This window comes from Phoxinus phoxinus (genome assembly GCF_949152265.1).
Source record: "Phoxinus phoxinus genome assembly, chromosome: 5".
NCBI classification, from domain to species: domain Eukaryota; kingdom Metazoa; phylum Chordata; class Actinopteri; order Cypriniformes; family Leuciscidae; genus Phoxinus; species Phoxinus phoxinus.
The window spans coordinates 20,753,305-20,774,739 of NC_136880.1; the positions used below are offsets into that span (position 1 = coordinate 20,753,305).

Here is a 21,435-nt window from a genome sequence, read left to right on the forward strand (position 1 = left end):
ACCTCTATATTAATCTGTTTTTCCTTGGAGGTTATTTTCACCCCCAATCAAACGAAATTCAACACGAAACCAAAAAAGGCCGACACAAAAACAGCTCTAATGACGCATCCGCTCGACTGGAGAAGCTCTTTGTAAACTAGCAAGAAGGTCAAGCGTGTTTTTGTGCTTATCGCATTAACATGCTGTTTAAAAGAGGCTTAATTGCAGCTTTTTGACAAGACAACAAATCTCGGAGCAGACGAACCCAGAGGCTCGGCTAGACGTGACCGGAGAGCCGCTTTTTGAAGCTCATTTGGTTTCAGAAATGGGAGTGGTGTCAATTACGCACCGGCACAGGTTGAGCTCCTCCAGAGTAGCTCTCATTAAGTTTTAATTCAAACGAGAGGGGCTGATGTATCGAGCCCCTAGACATTCCCTTCACAGACTCTGTGACATTTCGTGCCCACGCTTCGTTTTACGGCAAACACGGCTGGCCTTTTCTCTCGCTTTTCTGTCTCTGATTTTCTCGAGCGATCGCCCCGTTGAGAGCGCCTCCCTTTGTAATTCAATAAACAGCTGTCAGACAGAGTAAAGCAACAACAAACGTGAAGGCTGAAAATATGTAGACAAACTACACTGTGCTGCTCATTGTTTAGGGAGAATATTGCAGTGGAGGAAAAGTAGGAGCTATGGATCATCCTATTTACCGCGTACAAGAACTGTTTACATCGCCTGATGTAAACAGAACCACTGCGTTTATTCAGAGATGGATTCAGAAGCCTAAATTAAGACTCGCCAAGCGCCATGTGCGAGTTAAAAATGGCTTTGGTGAGCAGATAAAACAAGCCAGTTGGCTGGTAACAATTAGGAACGGCAACATAACACATGGTTAAAGTCTAATTGTAACAATGATCTGATTCTCACGGATGCAAGTGATCTGAGCAAATCAAATTAACACTCAATATATATATTACAAAACACAAAAACTGAAATGTGTCTGTGATTCATAATGCAACACAACTACGGTACTTGCGCAGTCAGTTTTTAGACCCACAACTGTGATAATCTAACAAATATGTTTATGTCGGCTACATGAATAGAAAGCACAAGGCATCTATTGCAGCCCTCAGTGTTTTAGTAATGGTTTGGCTACCTGTATCCGTCGATGCAGCTGGCGTTGATGTAGTCAGATCCCTCCACTCCTCGGATTGGCTGCAGGCACACCCGCGTGGACTCGAAAGGCATGATATTGACCAGCCGGTTCTTGAACTTGTTGCAGGGCAGGTTGGCGCTGATGAATCGTGAGGTGTGGGCTTTGGAGTTGGCGAGTCTCTGTGGAAACAGCGTTGGGTTCAGAGGGCTGGCAGAAACATTACGGCAGAAAACAAGTCTGAAACAGGAACGTGGGGGACTGTTAGTTGTGTGAATGTGAGCTCTGCAGCAGCAGAGAGGGGTGCGGGTGTAACGGTCTGACTGGGAAAGCGAGGGCGTGACTGGCAGCGGGGAAGAGAAAGCACAGATGGACATCAGCAGTGAGCGCATGGAGACCGTTGGCTCTACTACAAGCTCTGTCTGTACTGGGTACCCACTCCGGTCTTTGTTTGCACCAGATGCTGTTCTACTTCTAGAATCCGGTCTGAGTTGAGCTTATACCAGCGTTCGGTTAAATCCCAATAGCATTATTAAGAGACGGAATAGTAAAACATTTTCAATAAAACAGTGCACAGGTGTTTACATGCACTAACTCTTGTCAAAGATTGGTTTATGTACCCTAAACATTGTAATCTGATTTACAAATTCATGTGCATTTACATATATCTATTTTGAACAAAATATCCTGTTAATCGGATTGTTTAAGATCTACTAGAGAGCTAGCCCGCTTCAATGGGATTGAAATTTCATTCGGATTAACTGCAGTGTTTTTCAGTATAATTGTGAAATCAATCCTGTAATAAACATTATTTGGCTGCATGTAAATGTTCCTCGACTGAAGGTGCACTCAGTTATTGCTCATTCATTGTTTCTGTTTATTTTGTGGTATAGTATTTAAGGGCTGATATCAATTAAAAATTGTTATATCAATTATCAATTAAAACGGCTTTAAATTTCTCAGCACAGTCCAGTGTCTTGTGGCATCTTCATGTTTAATGACAGTGCATTGTAAAGGTTCAAAGCTTTATAATCATGAATCAAAATCTAAAATCAATTTGTTTGTTTTGGAATCATGAAAACATATTTTTGTTTATTTTTTCCAGTTGACTTTCCCTGTCATTGACAAAAATGTCCATAATTTATGAGAGAACGCTTCCCTGCCATTGACGGAAATGTCTGTGTTTTCACTGTTATAAGGTAGGGGGCGCTATTATGCATCTTCTGAAAGATAACTGAATCTTCTGATCAAAACGCAGGCAAAGAAGAAGCAGAAACAAGCGATACTTTATGTAATCATATGCATATGTAAAATAACGTGATCATCAACATTAAACGGCATTTAAATCAAAACGGCCAAATGTTACTGAATGAAATGTCGATCCAGGACGAGCTGTAGGATTAGGGGTGTTGATGAACTTGATCTACTCCATCTATGTTTTGATTATCGTTCTGAATCTGATTCAGGAGCAGTCTTTGAATTTTATTTTTCTCAGCTTTTTGCTCAACATGTTGCTTTTTTTATGAAACTTACCCATATTTAAGTGTTGCTAAAAAAGGATGCATGAAGCAAGAATAATTATTTTAGTTTTTTTAAGCGAGGTGCAGTCACCTTAAACTCCAGCTCCATGGCTGTGACGGTCTCTCCAGATGGTGGCTGGGTGAGCTTCTGGATGTGGGCGTACAGGTTTCGGGCAGGGACCTCTGTGTTTCCACAGGTGGCGGCCTCCAGCAGGGCCTCGTGGATGAAGATGTACTGGTCCTCCGTCTGCACCATGTAGTTCCTCTGGGCTCTCATGCATGTGACGTGGCCATAAATGTCTACCGTCTTCTCGTGTTTCATGCGCTCCAGCATGGCATCGATGACTATGAAGCAACCCGTGCGGCCCACTCCAGCACTGACGGACACAAACTGGTTAGACTACAAACAAACTTTACAAATACCGATACTAAGGGTGTCAATAGATAACTATCTTTTGAACAAACATCTATATATATATATATATATATATATATATATATATATAGTGAATGATCGTATTAAATATTATGGAAATCTTCAGGTTGGGAGTATGAAAATGACTTGCATTTTATTAAAAATATAATTATTTGATTAATTGTTTTAATCAAACGTGTTAACTTGACATCCCTGACTAAACACAAAGGTTGAATAACATTTTAAAAACCTTTCATACAACTTCCACCAAGCAAAACTACAACTGTTCACTTAATAACAGAGTTGTATAAGAGCGGAATAAAGGGAAAAGGTCGGCAGTAAATGCAGGACTGGGGAGCGGCGCTCACCTGCAGTGCACTACCATGGGTCCAGCATCAGGAGGGTTGCAGGCTTTGACCCTGCGCAGGAAGGCTAGGATGGGGGTGGGGTATTCAGGCACTCCGTGGTCTGGCCAGGCCATGAACTGGAACTGCCTGAGCTCGCGTTTCTCACTAGAACCATTCTGTTTGAACAAAGTGGGAGGAAGGAGTTTAAGTGAGCTGAAAATGTGGAACTTACTATACGGAGAGGAAAAGGCAAGTAACTTGTTACCTTGTAAAGGGCAAAGGTGCGCACACTGTACGTTGCCAACTCAACAGCGTCAAGCATGGTCACTTGGATCATTCCGTAAGTCTCTGTGCCACGAATGGGCCAGTACTGGTCACACTTCACCTGTTTTAGAGAGTAAGCTAGTTTTTATTAATGAATACTTCTATTAAAAAATCCACAACAATATAAGCAGCCAACATTGATAATAATAGGACATGTGTATTGAGCATCAAATCAGCATATTAGAACGATTTCTGACGGATCATGTGACACTGAAGACAGGAGTCATCACAGGTTTTAAATTAAATCCTAAAATACATTCAAATAGAAAACCGTTATTTTTATTTAGCAATTGTTGCTATTTTACTGTATTTGCGATCAAATAAATGCAGCCGTAGTGAGCATTAAAAACTTTTCAACCAAAACAAAAATCTTACTGACCCCAAACATTAGAACTGTAGAGTATTTGCTCTGAAAAAAAAAAGTTTTTTTTGTTGTTGTTTTCAGAGGCACTATAAAACAAGCACTTTAGAATGTACATTCAAAATGTTTAATGCATGGAGTAAAATCCTAGATTTAAACAATGAAGGTGTATTTTACATTTCCACAATGTCACTAAATTAATACAAGGAAGAATAATATTCAAATGGTATATAAATTATATACAATCATTTTCATTTATATGCACTATTTAATAATACCAGTTTGATTTACAGAAATGAATCTGTTCTTGGGTTTTATCAGACTATGAAAACATCTCTGTATTTACACTTAAGCAAAACTATTATAACAATGTGATTATAACTTAAATTAAAACATGTTACTTATTATATCGACTGCAAAATTATTGTGTTCTATTACCATTGCTATCATTTATTCAGCTTAACAGAAGCAAGCACCATTAACATTTTATGCATTTTCCATGTAAAATGAAAAATCTAGTTTTTTACATATACTATGGCATTATTTACCTCATTTCATTGTAGTATTGAAAAGAGTAAGTTATGGCAAAGGGTGAGACACCTGTACTTCACGTTTTGACAAAGCTTATTTTTGAACAGAGGGCAACTCTTATGAAGACCAACAAAGCAGAGTGCATTAATATTATTTAAAATGATTCAAAAGCAGTAGATATCCATCCTAAACAGCATGTTTTGTATAGCGTTCAATCATCCACTCCAGGAAAAGACTGAAAAACGTAGAGTTCATTTCGTCTTCAAGGTAGGTCCTGTCAGCAGTGAAACTAGGCCAGTTGTTCTGTCTCTGCTGGAGGTTTTCATCACAGGGCTTGGGGACGCCCTTTACCTATGAAGTAATGCTTTATGGGTGCACAGCCTCGCCAAAACTCCCTCGTTTACCACGCTAGCTCTGCCAACACATGTCTCTTTCTCTTTAGCTCCCATCCGACCTCCCATCCATCAACAAAAACCTGAGTGCACAAATTCTCCAGGGGGCGGAATTACAGGTTATCTTCTGTCAGATATGACATTTGAGCTGAAAAGAAAACTAGTTGACGGACTCTCTCCCTCACCAACCCTGGGTGCCACTGCCCCCCCGCTGAGCCCGGCACAACAGCGCGCTAAAAGCCCACATAGTGATTGGACTCGCAGAAAAGCAGGTTCCTTTAATGCCAAGCACAGACTGATGTTTTACAGCACCAAGAGAGCCGTTGAACCATTTTACTGTGTCATCCAGTAAAAAGAATGGCAATGGTGTTTTGTTTTTTATTTTCATACTATATTATTTGCGGTTGGGTAGGAACTCATACTGCCATTTTGAAGGGAACCTCACGGCTAGAAGAGTGTGCTCTTGTTTTTGGCATGGCCACATTACATTTATCAAAAGTGACAGAAATATTTAGTAAAATTATAAACATCTTTTAAATAATGTAATTTTATATTTTAAATAAATTATGCTTATTTGATCTTTCTATTCATCAAATAATCCTGAAAATAATGTATCATGGTATCCACAAAAATATTAAGCAGCACAACCGTTTTCAACATTAATAATAATAATAATAAATGTTTCTCGAGCATCAAAGCAGCGTATTAGAATGATTTCTAAAGGATAATGTGACACACGGCTGGTGAAAATTTTGCTTTACCATCACAGGAATAAATTACATTTTAAAAGATATTCTAATATGATATTCTAGAAAACAGTTATTTTAAATCGCAATCATTTTTCACAATACTACAATATCACAAATAAATGTAGCCTTGGTGAGCATGAGACACTTTATTAAAACCCCTATTTAACAGTATTTAATGTACCCACCTTCTGTACTACGGTCTATTTTATTCATATGTATTTAATAGTTTATTTGTAAAAAATAAATATATATATATATATTTTCATCAAATTATTTAAAAAAATTATTACAATAAAAAATATTAAATATATATTCTATATTTCAATATAAAATGTAGTAGTATTGAATATTCTATATATTTTATTTAAATTTTAAATGTATATATATATTTTTTATAAATGGAATGATCATATCACACATTTGTGTGAGGAGCCTACTGAGTGTAATTATTGGTTTTGAATGTAGCTGATAAGTTTATCATCGTGTCCTGATGTCGTATGCCCCTGGTACTCACCCTGGACTTCTCTTCCAGTCTGGTCATCATGACGATGGTACTGGCTCTCTGCTCCCAAACCATCCTCCAGAAGTCGCTCAGAGTCTCAGGCAGAGGGCCCTGCGTGGCAATGTAGGCGTTCTGCTTACGGTAGCCGTCAATGTAGTTGGCGTTGATGTAGTCGCTACCTGGAACACCTATAGAGAGAGACGACAATTCACTGGGGGCCCACCAGTGTTTGTGCTAATTGCTTTCCCTAAACACACACATCTGTCACCATAATGAAATGTTAAAGGTCAACACATTTGTTTGACTTTTACCGTCCACGGGGGTGAGAACAACTCTCGAGTGGTCGTAAGCAATAACGTTGGCATAACGGTTCTTTGGCTTGTTGACCTCCAGGTTGGAGTTCTCCCATGTGAACTGCTGGCCTGGATCAATAGACTGCAGGGGAGAGACGAGAGGACAAAGAGAGGGAGAGAGAAAGAGAGAAATCTGTTCAGTCTTTTGAGGCACCTTGTTTGAAGCTTGATACCACAGAGTGCCGCAGGGGTAAATTTCAACTAGCATCACTTCAGCAAGAGAGGCTTTGTTTCTATAGCAACCCGATGTTTTGAAAGGAGACCCGCAAGAACCAGAGATGACTTCGCCACCAGGGGTTGTTACAACTGATGGACTGGCAAAGCTCAAGAGTGGTAATTTGGGTCCTTTTTTGGGTATATTGCAGTTCTGTTCCCTTACTAGTGATCATCTTCCCTGCAATAACAGCGAGTTCCTCTGCTGTTATCATAGGCAACCAACAGATGGCTTAGTGTTCACTGACACCATAATTCAAACACGATCACTGTAGGGGACTCCGATAATAGTACCACTGACTCGGTACGTCCGTACCTGAACTCAGTCGGACATATGGCTTTGATGCTAAAGATTACATTCAGCATTCAGACGCTCAGCCTGGACTAATGGAATACTGGTGTCCATGTGGACTTAATGCGTGCGCTTGATTTTGTGCCCGCTGAAAGGAACGAAGAGTGAAGAGCAATGGCTGAGGAATAGCAGACCCAACAGGGAGAGTGTGGATTTATGGAGACAGAGGACAGATGAACACATCTGGAGGAAAACCCTGCACATATCACTAGCTGTTCGCATGAGGTGATGCCCTGAATGGGTAACAGACATGAAAGGCAAGGCCTTTTTATAAGAGCTGTGTACAAATGTGTGAGAGGTCATGCTCATGTTACAGGCATTATTATGGATTATTACAGACATAATAAGGGAAGGAGACAATCCACTATAAAAAAAAAATGAATGGGAGAATTCTTTTCATTCTTATATTGTGCAATTTGAGCTAAACAAGCATCATTTATGATACCATTGTTGTTAATGTTACACAAACATCATATAATAATAATCAAACTGTATAAATGTACAGATTCATGTCTATGGTGACAACAATAAATAAATAAATAACCTATATCAATCAATTTGTGGCTGATTTGTTAGATGGCACAATGATTCATTGCTGACATAGTATTACTCTTATTATTAACCTGAATTTTTTTTTGCAAACAACACTACTACTGCTACTACTACTACTAATAATAATAATTATAACAAGAAATATGAACCAAAGAACTACGATAAATGTTCAAATTATATCTAAATATTGATATCTATGGTGGCAAGAATTAATCAAAACATAAGACAATAAGACAAAAACAGTTTGGAAAATGGATTCATGATGTACTCGCTTATTAAGTAAATTTCCGACACAAAAAAAAGTTACGGACTGCAGCTTTAAGTTGATGTTCCTGTAGTTCCAATGAAGCAAGGTGCAAGCAATGACAAGAGTCATGCTTTTGAATTACAGGGAGCACAAATACTGATAAACATATGCCTGTACCTGTAAGTCACGGTGGATTAAGCATAAGTCATTGAATAAAATGCACATTTTTAGGAGAAAATTGAATATGCACTCAGCACCACATGGAGCTAGACACTGGATTCCTTATTTTGACTTCAGAGGATTACACAAGAGACTAGAGGTGGGGTGGTACTCTCCCCCTTTCCTTCTCAAGTCACAGGTCTCCTCAGCTCGAATGACACTGGGTCGTATCTGAGCATCGATCGACGGCAATATGCAGCAGCCTGCTTGGCCGCTCAATAATGTTGCAGGGTCTCTTGTTATTCAGCATTGATCTTCCTGCTCTGGACAAGTCTCTGGTTGACTCAGTGTCCATCAACCTCCACAACCCTTCACCTGATGTGGGATAACATCAGCCGCCTCGGATCCTTTCAAACTCGCGTGCTTGTTTTAGACAAGAAACACCCTCTTAAGGGCTTCTGTAAACTACCACAAAGCGCTCTCTTCAAAACATAACTGTTTTTAATGTCCGTATATGAAGTAATGTTCAAAAATAAACAGCAACTCAGCATTCAATATGAATCAATTGCCATATTGAAGTATCTGATGTGCTAAGTGTTTCACTGGCAGTTTATCAGCAAGCATCTTGGAGGAACATTTACTTTGCCGTAAGCTTTCGCATGCAAGTTCAGGTAATGTGCGAAGACGACAGCTGGTATGCTGACTGGCAGTGCTCGGCAAACAAGGGGAACAAATATGAGCTGTCACTACATGAGATGACAAGCTTGAGAGATGCGGATAATGATAGCGGTGGGAGGTGAGCGCAGTCTCCTATAAAAAGCTTCAGCTCTAGAGGTTTGACAAACATAAGCTCGTTACTGGTGAGAATCGGTGTCTGATGGGAGTGTTAGCAATTGCTATTGCCACCAGTTGAGCTGAGGAGTGATCTACAGAGCACTTTAAAAGCCAAGGAGGAATTGTTTGGACAACAAACACCCTTCAAATTCTGGTTCATTTTTTATGCAGTGTAAAGGATTGAAAAACAACAGACTATTGGGTTAAATTACTGTAGTATGTACATCTTCAGGTTAATAAGGGTGTCATGCCACAAGAGTAAGTAGCAATAGATTACAAGGCAGAAGGAAAAATATCTTTGGCAGATACAAGTATGTGAAAAACTGAGACAATGAAACACTGAGCAACGGATGCATCGAGTAAAACATGTAGCCAATAAACGTGATGGTGACCCGCTGCCTTGCTCATGCTGGCTGGACTAGGCTACTCCCATTGGCCCAAGCGGAACCATCTGTCCCCTTGAGAGGGGGCCTTCCTTGACAGGAGGACATGACATCATGACATGCCGAGAGCAGGTTGTGAGCACCGCCTGGCTACAGAAGGCTTGTGTGGTGAAAACCACAATGCCGAGAGATTAGTCACATATGACTGTTGAAACGGCTCTCACTAAGCGTCTTTAAAGAGCAATGAATAAAAGGAGGTCTATAATAAGACAAAATCCTTGTCGTCTTTGCATTTTACTTTCCGCAGACACGTGTAATTACAGAAAAGAGGGTTTCGTTGGTTTGAGTGAAGTTTTAATTGCAGTTTTGCTATAAATACGACTGATAAAAAAAAGAGACCAAAGTGAGATGAGAAGAACAAAAGAACAAATGAGAGAAAGAGACGTGTGTGATGCTGGGAAAATCGACAACTACCTCACTCGTGAAAACATCTCTAACTGGTATCTTGCAATGTTTAAGACTAATCTACTAATACATCCGCACCAAATGTTTGTCAAAAGATCAACCTCTACTTCAAGGATGCACATTTTGGGCCTACACCGTCTGATCTTTTAATAACTCCACACCTTTAGGGTGACGGCTGACAGGCATGGTAAATATCGCCCTTAGCCAGGTTTAACAGGCTTACAAGATGTGACAGTGCTTATGTGTTTCTTGCAGGTTTCTAGAGAGAGAGATCACGGGAAAATGAACATCTGCCTATCTGAGAGAGGCAAGCGCTAGCAGCTGTCATAACACCGGATGTGTGCGCTCTAACTGGTGATGGCAGGAGAAACTATTAGATAATACCAAAGTGTGCAAAGTGAGTGGGCAAATGATTTAAAAAAACAGCAAAGACAGAACTAACTTCACAAAAGTAACAAAAACACAAAATAAAAATGCCAAAGCAGATCAAACAATGGAAACCCAGACAAAATAAATGCGCTATTTCAAAAAGTTCCTAAAAACATAGGCTGAAGTTTTGCTGAGTTTCAGCAGTTTCTTAAAGCGCATTTAAACTGGAAGTGACAAGCTTCGCCATACACTATCAGAAAAAAGGCAAATATTATACTTTTGTCGTACAACAGATTGTCACTGGGGCAGTACTCTAAAAAGTACATCTTTGTACATTCTCTAGGCCTAAAAGGTGCATATTAGTACTTTAGGCTAGTAATATGTGCCCTTAAGGTAGATGTCTTAAGGTACTACTATGAAGGCTTTAGGAGTAAGTAAGGTACAGCAGTGTCCTGATTGAGTGTACTGCCTAGGGATGCACCGATACCATTTTTTTTTTAGAACCGATCCAATCCGATACCAGTGCCGTTTTTAAAAAAAAATCAAGTAGAATTTCTATAACTCTGTGTGTTGAACTGATAATCACTCCTTTGTGTGTTAAACAAAACCTACTTAATACAGACAACTTCATTATAAAGAAAACCAACAAATTAAAAAAATACATGATCATATTCTATGACAAAAATGCTATTATAAACTAGATTAGTGGATAATTCAGCAGTAAAATTTACACTAGAAAAATCATGAGTGCACAATAATTGTACAAAATCTGAACATTTAGTGAAAAAAACATTATTTAGAGGGGAACAAATAAGAGACAATATACAGAATAGTATAAGCACAATATCGGATTTGGATCAGCCTGACCGGTACCCGATGACTGCCCCAGTGACCTTTATGGTTACAATAGCAATAATTTTGCACAATATTTCCTCTCAGTTAACCAGACACCTTTCATTTTCAATGAGAGTTGGCAATTTCTGGCAACACGAGTTGAAGAGACCATTGGCGAAGCAACAGAAGAGCTCAACTTCATGCAGATGAACAGTTATGGTGAGACTGTAGCTCATAGACTCTGTGATCTTCATCTAATGAATCAATGTCAAGAGTGAACGTAGCCTTCCCGGGGGACACAAAGGCAATAAAATAGCTCAAAACCAGAAGTGCCAAGTTCCTGGAGTTCTCGTCTATAACTTTCAAGTGTTTCTAAATTAGCTGGTTCAGGGGTGTTTGATTTGGGTTGAACTGTGAAGGAAGGTATATCTCCAGGAGCAGGTTTTGCAACCCAATTTCCTAGAGAATCTGCAACCGTAATTCATATTTCCGATGCTAAATTTTCAAGCAGTACCAGTCGAATGAGTTTAAGCTACTGTCCTACCTCATACTCCTGGGAAAAGCGGAGGGCATCATTGGCCTTGAGTCGCTCGATGTGGTCCGCCAACTCGCAGACAGATATGGGAGGATGTTCTCTCATTCCTAAAATAGAAAGTAAGACAACAAGAAGCGATGAGCACATCCCAGAGTATCACACCTGATGCATCGTACCGTTACGGCGGGGAGCGAGTCTGTCAGTTTTGAGTTGAGGAGGACACAATATAAAGAGATTCTTCTTACACCTTGATGTGACATGACCCCTCTGCGAGATTTGTGGTGACATATGTTGTGTCCTCTTATGTCTATACCCCAAACACGCTCTGGATTTGTTGTCTGGCGGGTCAGCTTGCTGCCAAAAAGCATTTCCCTGCCCCTGCCAGCGCTTGTGAACGTATCAAGGCTACATGCTCAGCTGGATCTGAGGAAATGCTCAGCCTGCGTGTTGTTCGATGAGGAAAGGAAGGAGGTTTGTAATAGAGAGGATCTGTCATTGGGATTCCAATGGTTGAGGATGAATGAGCAAGACAGGGATGCTTAATGGGACATGCTTGGGTATGATTCCCCATTATGAGTTCATTATGCCCACAGTGAGCACAGTAATGTCTGGACGAGCCCCCTGCCAGCTACTTCATGCAACCGTCACTGCGAGACAGTGGGCGGCAGGATCAGGGGCCACTCTCTTAATCAACTGCACTGATACGATGCCAAAAAAAACTGATTTGCTGTGTCCTCTGGTCTGGCAGAATACAGACGCATATTGCATTTCTTTGCTAGAATATGTCAGTCATGTGTTGCAACATACTGTGTATGAAAATCCACAGCAGGAGTACATGAAAATTAAGTGTCAGTGGTGTAAGCTGGGAACTGTTTAGTAGTAGAAAAAGGAAGATGTCCAAGTACCTTGAGGGATCACTATATATGTGTTAAATGTTAAAAGTAAAAGTAAAGTTAAAACAGTGAAAATAAGCAACAACTCCACCATATTTTTGCTGGATACTGTATCCTGAGTACTCGGTATTCAAAATATCCTACTCATTTGACATACTGTTTTTTTGTGTACTTTGTAGAAGGAAAGTATGTATATACATATAACAAAAATGGAGTTTCCATTTTACATAAATACATAATTTCAACTGTTGTCTAGCACACAAATGAGACAAAGTATTCTGTATATTTAGAGGCTAATGTTGCAATAAGCTGCACCATGAGCACATTAAGTGAATTCAGCACTTGTTAAACAGCAAGTTAATTAGGCAGCGAAGAGCTACAACCCAGCATGCAAAGCAGGGAAGGCCCGATTACAAGATGTCTGGAATTGAAATGAATGTCCAAGGTCGTTAAAGTGAAAATTTAACTAGAAACGTGTGGATAGGAGACTGGACATCTTACTTCTACATATAAGACAACGACGGGAAATGAAGTTTGATAATACGGGCATGTGTGTGCTGTACATAACATCTTGTATTTTATGTTCAATAACTCCTGCATTTAATGCAGGCACAACACAAGCAATTCCTGCCTCAGATATGGGTGTTTCTTCAACTAGGGCACTAGAAAACACACTTTTTCACACTTTTGCCCACTAACAATGTCCAACAGTTTTTTTTCCCTCTGAAACATCATAAACATTTCCACTACTGTATAATTTTCATCACATCTCAGGTAAATTATTATCTGCTAAAACAGCATTTTAGAAATCACATGGCTAACTCCTTTGTCTAGCCTTTGTCTTAGGCTATTTTTATTATTAGCATGTTATCCCAAATACACATAATTAAATCATGTTTTCACACAGAAATATTCTATTCTTAAGTAATATTTATAACCTAATACTTTTTCATTCATTTCTATACAAATGTTGATAATATTAGCCAAATTGTTGGTTGTAATGAAAATGACGCCATACCTGAGGGACAGACGTAAAATGTGTAAATATTTATATGAATTACTTTGACAATAAATATTAAAATGGCTTGTTTATTCAACCTAGTTTTAAAAGTGTCATGATTATTTTTATGATGGATTTTCATATTTTAAGAAGTCTGAGTTAAACAATAGTATCTTTATAAAAGACACATTTAAAAAGTAGCCAAAATAAATGAAGCCATAAATAAAAAAAGTTTAAAAGAATGTGACCTTCATATATATATATATAAGTTATAAAAACAAAATACCCTGATGACGAAGTACCTGTAACTGAAGTATAACCCCTATATTAATATAAAGTCATATAATTTGTACTCATAAACAACACAAAAACAACTCAATCCTGTGTTTCAAAATTGAATCAAACGTTGAAATGTGAAGTGTGCTTGTCGCCACTCTGCTGCCATATGAAAACCGCTGGCTGTGGCAGCGGGGATTCAGGGTAAGAGAGCTGTATGGCTGTTTTGCCTGCGGTAATTATGCGCTCTTCAGGACTGAAAGGGTCTGTAATAACCTGGCTCGACTGCCACCACTCAGCTATTAGAGGAGAGAGAGGCAGGCCTGACATTTTCTCTTAGCGTCACAGATCTGCCTCTCATTCACCTTGGGAATGGAAAGCAGGAAGGCTAATTAACAAAGAGGGGTTGAAAGAGAGCAAGAGGCCTTCAGGTGAATGGAGTCCATATAAGACACTCCAAGGAGATGGGACAGTGAGTGGAGAAACGGCAATAAACAGCTGAAATCAGAGCCGCCAAAAGACAAATAGTACCTTAAATGCAATATGAAGCAGAAACATAGAAACTAAACAAAATGACATGTAATTTACTAAAGGTTCTGAAAAAATGTTACTTGGTGCAGTCTATTTAAAAATATATAAATTATTATTATTATTTATTTATTTTTTTTTTATTTTTTTTTCAGTTTGAATAAATGATTCAATGGCTCACTTCTTTCCTTACTGGATGATTCAGCGTTTTTGAACGAATCTCTTGAATGAATGATTCAATGACAAAAAAAATTACCAGTCACTTGTCGCCACCTACTGGTGTAACAATTTAAATAATACAATATTTATTTGAAGCATCAAGTTACTTTCAAAAGATGATTTACTCTATTTTGATACCTTAGACATCAATGTTTATAATTCTTGTAACGGGAAAAAATTTATACTGTGTGCTTGAAAAGACTGCTTGTTAAGCCGTTTCTTACTCATACATAACAACTGCTCTCTCTGGGTCAGCGGCAGCGTCAACACAGACTTGTATGTTAGCTGTATTTGTCAACGGTTTAATAGACATGGCAGAATCGCTGTCATTTAGGAATAAGACCGCGAGGGGATTTGAATCGAGGTTCCAATCTTTTAGCAATTAATCGTGCAGCTCTAATATATAATATAAAAAAGCTTTTATCTGGCTTTCAGATGCAGTGTTATGACTGAAAGCGCCTCCTCTCTCATGTGCTGTCTTTACGGGTGTGGTGGGCGGGCCGTGAAGATTTGAAGATATGCACAGCAGTGACAGATTACAAAGACACACTGTCAGTTCCGTCAGCGTGCGCATACACATCCTGTTTATGCTAAATGACACATTCGGTGGCATATGCTGACGTGTGTTTGTGCACCGAGAAAATAATATCAGGGTTACTGAACAAGATACAGATGATATAGTGCAATGGATGATGTGGATGTATTGTGTATGTAAAGAAAAGAAAGATTGAATTTGTGCATTGTGCATATGGTGATAGGCTTAAATACCACACACTGAGTCATACGAAAAAAAGAGAACACATGGGGCTCTGGCAGACTGGTAGTGTGTGTCTACAGTACATATGGTGTACGATGTGTTACCTGGTGTCTGGTAGTTGAGTCTCCTCATTTCTACAGGATCAGACGAGTTGGCCAGAAGACAATCCTTCACACCACTAGAGTGATCATCTTTAGGTAGGGGGGATGCCCTCTTCCTGTAAGAACAAAATGGAGTCAGCATGAGTATGGCTATTGATTCATTCAGGCCACGACGCCCTCACCAACACAGGATGGCCTGCAGATTCAAAAGATTCCGAAAACAAGATCAAATAAATAGTTTTGAGGGATGGGACAGTGAAATGTGGACATTAGCATCTCCATAATATAAAAAAACATAAGATAAACCCTTGTATAGTAACATTTTGTGTCCTGTGCTGACAACTCAACACATGATTTGCAACTTGCTAGTCTAGAAATTGGACAAAACATTTAGTCAATTGTATTATACAACAATGTTATAAGGATTGGTGCCAGAATGATAAAAAAAAAAGAAAAAAAAAGAAAGAATACTTTTATACAGCAAAGACGCTTTTAAAGTGATCAAAAGCGAAGGTAAAAACATCTTATAATTTTACAAAAGATTTCAATTTCAAACTTTCTTTTTGACCTTTGTTCTTCAAAGAATATAGAAAACAACATCACGGTTTCCACAAAATTATCTAGCTGTTTTCAACATACATTGATGATAGATCAGAAATGTTCCTTGGGTATCAAATCAGATAATATCTGAATGATTTCTGAAAGATCATGTGACACTGAAGACTGGAGTAATGGTGCTGAAAATTCAGCTTTGACATCACAGAATTTTTTAAAATATTAAATATAAATATATTTTAAAATTACATTTTAAAATATAAAAAAATATATGGTGAAGAATAATATTTCATGTTATATTAAATTTGTACCGTATTTTTGACCAAATAAATGCCCTGGTGAGCATAAGAGACTTCTCTTACCAACCCCCAACTTTTTAACAATACTCTTACTGTACATTACACTAAATGAGTATACTATCTTAAATCATAACATAATATAAATTATAGGAGTACACTAGCATATAGATGACCTCAAAGCTAATAGAGGTCGATTACAAGTCGCACAACTCCAAATTTGTGTTTTACAAGGTCTTTAAGACAACATATTAATCAGCCTAAAAAGCAGTCTCATTTCCTGTTAAAGCTTCGTTGCTTTTAGAGCGCATTAGGATTTCCCTTAGGGATGTGAAGGGGTCACGGTGATCCGAAATAAAAGCCAAATAGCGTGTTTGTTCAGCGCCTCGCTCGATTCTGTTAGCAAGCTCACTAAATATTCAGGGTGCGACGCTTTTGTTTGTGGGGAAAACAAGGCGACTAGGTAATTAGCACATCAGCTGGATGGCACAACACCGGTAATTACGCCACTGTAGCACCTGCACTCCCGAGCGCGCTCTTCCAGCAGGTAAAGCTGTCGCGCACACACACACACACACACACACGGAGACGCAGAACATCTGTCAGTGGAAACCCATCCTCAGACACAAGGACACAAATCCCCAACCAAAATGGAAGAGCCAACTGCACGGGAAATTTCACATCTCACTGCACTCAATTTGTAAGGATCTGAGCACAGTTTTCTAGCTTTAATAAAGCCTGAATAACTCAAATGAGGCTGACACCAGAGAGGCGGGCCGCACTGAAGGGTCTTCAGCATATGCCACTTAACAGAGCCGGGCGTATAGCATCGCTAATCACTAGAGCGCTGGACAAGTAGCCCCTCACCTCTATTGTACATACAGTAAGTCTCAGCACGCTTCAATTATTCAGTTTGGAGTTAATACATATACACCCGAGGCTAAAAGGATCCATTTGCACTGGGTTCGGCATGAAACGCAAAGATAAAAATAACAGAAAATGGCCATTTTGCTCTGGGAGAGAGCGTGTATATGCGTTAGAGATATATTTTGTACATTAGCGGGTAAGAAGGATAGAAACAACAGTTCGGTGGAGGGAAATGTCAGCTTTGAAGACGAGAACATTTCCATTTCGGCAGCCGCCGGGCTGGCATTTCCTTTACAATGGGCCATTCAGGGCTCAGGTGAGACAGCAGAAAGGCTGACTGCACACGCTCAGTCTGAGTGACCTTCAGGAGGAGGTGAAGGAGCAACACGAACAGCACGGCAAGAAAAAAAAACATCCCCAAAAATAAAACATCACGATCACAACAGCAAAGCATGCACCACTGAAACGACGGAAACCCAATGGACTGGAACTTTTCAAGGGCAGCAGGGTGTGAGGGTGAACTACGGTCAATCTTTATTCAAAAAGGCAATTACAGCCAACATCCTGTTTTGGATGAACTGAACTGATAGTCATTCAAAACAACGTGATAATGAACAGTAACATGCACTGTAGACCCTGCAGCCTGTGAAGAGTGAGACAGATGACACTTCTGAAATGAAAACTATGACAGAAAGACACCTGGCCATAATCTGAAGGTACCTACCTCTCCTGTTTGCTGCGTTTGTATGGAGTGGAGGAAGGAAGAGACATGTGATTAGTTGCTGTCAGACACCCAGAGACCCAAGTGAGCTCTGCGGCTAACCTTGCGTTTCAAAAATGTCTTTCAGAAATCAGACTTTGTGTTTGAAGATGGTGAATTAAAAATATTTTTCTTTTTTATTTGAATAAGTACTTATATGGAATGACTGACTGGCACAGCCTCAGCCTTTGCTTCAGCTTACTTAACTAGGTAACTAATCTATTATATTATAAAAAAAAGTGTAGAAGACTATGTCAAAAATGGGGCCCTATCTTGCACCCAGCGCAATTGACTTTGAACACCGACGCATGTATCATTCCTATTTTGCACCCGCGCACAGCGGACTTTTCCCTCCACAGACGCACGTCGGTAAATTAGGAAATCAACTTGCGCTCGCGGGGGCGGTTCAGCGCAAAGAGGAGGCGTGTTCCGGCGCAAAACTTCCATGGTGCTATTTTCCAGTTTTAGAAAGCAATTGCGCCATTGACCAGGAAAAAAACAGTCTAAAGACAGTGGCGCGTTGCGCGTTAGTGATATGGTATTTTAAGGGCGCGTGCTTGGTCATAATGTTAACGCGCATCCACTTTGATTCTCTAATATAAACAGATGCAGCAGTTTTCATTTTTGCAAATCATACATTATTACAAGGAAAAATATTAACACACGAGGGAAATCATTGTTGTGTCCGTGAAGATGTGAAAAAGATCTATCTAGATAAAAAAAAAAAAAAAATCTAGATTAGGCTACACATTTACTACCCAAATTATACGCCTGTTTAACCGAAGCTAATTTGGGTGGGTTTCTCCCATCATCCCCAATGTCACTTCTCTGTGTTTTACAGTCCTGACGAGAACGTCGGTTTCCTCGGCTGTGAATCGCTCCTGGCGTGCGCCGGCAAATCAGCCGTTAATAGCAATCCGCCACGGAACAAGCGCGCCGGCTCTTAAAGGGAATGTGAGAGGACGCTCTGATTGGTTTATTTCACGTTACGCCCAAACCACACCTATGAATAATGAAGCTACTTCAGACCAACCCCTTTTAGATTTGCGTCGGGCGCAAGAGTAATTTATCGCGCTGGGAAAATAGCAACAGCGCCGGGATCCGCCCACAAAGTTACTTGCGCTTTGCACTTTGACACTTGCGTTTCAGATCGTCAAAATAGGGCCCATGGTCTTTTTCATCTTGTTTATATGACATTACATATTATAGACTGCTTCAATTTATTTAAAAACGCATATTAATGTATCGGTACCATATCGCTTATCGGCCAATATTAAACTTTTTAAAATAGTTTATTATTGTGTTGAAAACCTTTTTTATCTTGTTTATCTAACACAAGTATTATCCACTGCTTCAGTTTATATACAAACACATAATCATGCGGATTAATAATATATATCGGTACCATAAGTTATCAGCCAATATTAGTTATTATTAATATAATTTTTTCTTGTGCTGAAAACCTTGTGTTTTTCCATCTTGTTCATGACGTATTATCCACTGCTTCAATTTACAAACAAACACATAATCATAGGGAGGCAAAAAAATATCGGAGCATATCAGTTATCGAACGATATTATATAATTATTTTTATTGAATCCCTTATTTTTACATTTAGATGACCTTTGTTGTCATCTAAAGCTCAAACGAATCATTTAAAAACACCATTAAATGTGATCTTTCATAAATCTCAAAATAGATATCCATTTGTAATAATGTACATTGTAGCGTTGTGATGTTTAAATTTGCTTAAATTTGCTTAAATGAGCATTTAAAACAATTGATTGTAGTTTTTAGTTTGACAAAATATTGTAGAATTTTTATGTTATCGGCCACAACATGAAATGATCTGCTTAACAGTCAAAATATCAATATAGTGCATCCCTACATTAAATCTTCATTTTCAGCAAAGAATCAAAAAGGCTAATCTCATTTGTAATCAGATTTTGCATTAGATCATCCGGCGGAATGACCGCCTGTTAGCAACAAACAATACAGCCACTGACAATATCGCTGTCAGTGTGAACAAACATAAGAGAGAGAAAGTTAAGGCCAGCAGTGAAATAGACCAGATATCATTCCTGAAGCATAATAATAGCAGAGCTACTCGCTGGACTATCTGGCTCGCAGCGGTGGCAGTGCAAGATGACAGCTTTTAGAATAGCATCAGCAGGTTGTGGCGGCACAGCCTCATAACCGCTCGCCTGCCGAGGCCGAAAGCTGACGCTGCCATTTCACCGCTGCATCTTCGCTCGTGAACGGCCTTTATTTGAGTCACTGCAGAGCTAAAAGAGTCCTGCGCCACCAGGGGGGCTGAATTGGTGGATTTGTGTCGAACGTGGAGGAAATCAGAGCAAAACAAACGCAAGGTCTGCTCTGAAGTAAGGGATTTTACTAAGACGGGCTTGGGGGAGTATAAGTCAGTACTGTATAAGCGTTGTGAATGGGACCACCGGGTCATGCCGCGAGCTACATGTCTGCCTTATTCGGCTGAGTCAAGATGTCATTATGAATAATGTCCTCCTTTTGTTCTCTCTGTGGGAAAGCTAGCTAAAATTAGCCACATCTTGTTTCCGTGTACAAAGCAGCCCTGAATTCAGAGTCACGCCGACGATGATGTGCAGGGGTGTGTTTCATCTAAAATCAGACTTTCTCAGAGGCTGATACTTTGAGAGTTGCTCTCAGAGATACCGAAGAAAAAAAAAGCGTGGCCTCTCATAACCCCATCAACAACAGTGAAAACTAGGGCTGTTAAATGATAAAATATAGAAATAATTACATGGAATGGTGAATATTAAATTAAATTAATCACAACTAATTGAGAAACACTTCAAATGAAGATGATTCAAACACGTTATATTCAAACAGAAATTGAAATATGGGATCTATCTTATCAGGAGGAACGGTTATAAAGGGGCGGTCGCATTTACCGTTGTTCAGTGAATGTTCACAGGCCAAATCCAGTGAACAGTGAACCTCAGAAAGGAGTGATGGGAAACCTCTTCCTCACCTCTTGAAGAGCAGGATAGCAATAACTATGAGGATGATGAGCACCACGGCGAGCACGGGGCCCATGACCCAAAGCATCTCAGGCTGGTCCATACTGCGCTGCATTTGGTTTTCATCCGGCACCATGATGAGGTCCGAGTATGGGCTGGCTGAGAAGGTCCGCTACAGAGAGAGAGAGAGAGAGAAAGTTTGTTAGTCCACAGCAACAAGATACACAAGAGTTATGGCTGACCTGGAGCAAATGAGAGCTTGTTTGGATGTGATGCTTCATGTGATGTACTTTAAGTACTTTAAGCTAAAGTATCTGATTTGGTCAGATACTCAGTTCAGATTTTTACTTGCCCAGTCAAAATGCACAACAAGTTATTGTTTTCATTGTTTTTGACCCATGTAACCTTGTAAACAGTGATTTAAGATTATCAGGTAGGATATATACAGAAATTGATCATTGTTAAAAGCTATCAACCACTTCACGGCCTTCACTTATTAAACTTATTTTAAGTTATTCAGTCAAGGGCAGAGTGTGATTCTCTATTTTTTCTTCTTCTTTGATTACCTTAATGACAAACAGCAGCAAGTTTATTAGGCTGCTGTCACTTGAAAACATG

General features: G+C 39.4%; 1 protein-coding gene across 2 annotated transcripts in view; it reads right to left on the bottom strand.

Annotated features, from left to right (window-relative positions):
* ptprfb (protein tyrosine phosphatase receptor type Fb) overlaps positions 1–21,435 on the bottom strand; it is a 129,058-nt gene that overhangs the window by 5,110 nt on the left and 102,513 nt on the right. For both annotated transcript variants that reach the window (XM_079611809.1, XM_079611808.1), the window contains 9 exons: positions 20,829–20,989; positions 15,344–15,456; positions 11,576–11,673; positions 6,582–6,705; positions 6,283–6,458; positions 3,677–3,796; positions 3,433–3,587; positions 2,741–3,026; positions 1,133–1,311 (listed from right to left, as the gene is read on the bottom strand). In XM_079611809.1, coding sequence (XP_079467935.1) covers positions 1,133–1,311; positions 2,741–3,026; positions 3,433–3,587; positions 3,677–3,796; positions 6,283–6,458; positions 6,582–6,705; positions 11,576–11,673; positions 15,344–15,456; positions 20,829–20,989 — 1,412 coding nt within the window. The remainder of the gene's footprint in view (positions 1–1,132; positions 1,312–2,740; positions 3,027–3,432; positions 3,588–3,676; positions 3,797–6,282; positions 6,459–6,581; positions 6,706–11,575; positions 11,674–15,343; positions 15,457–20,828; positions 20,990–21,435) is intronic.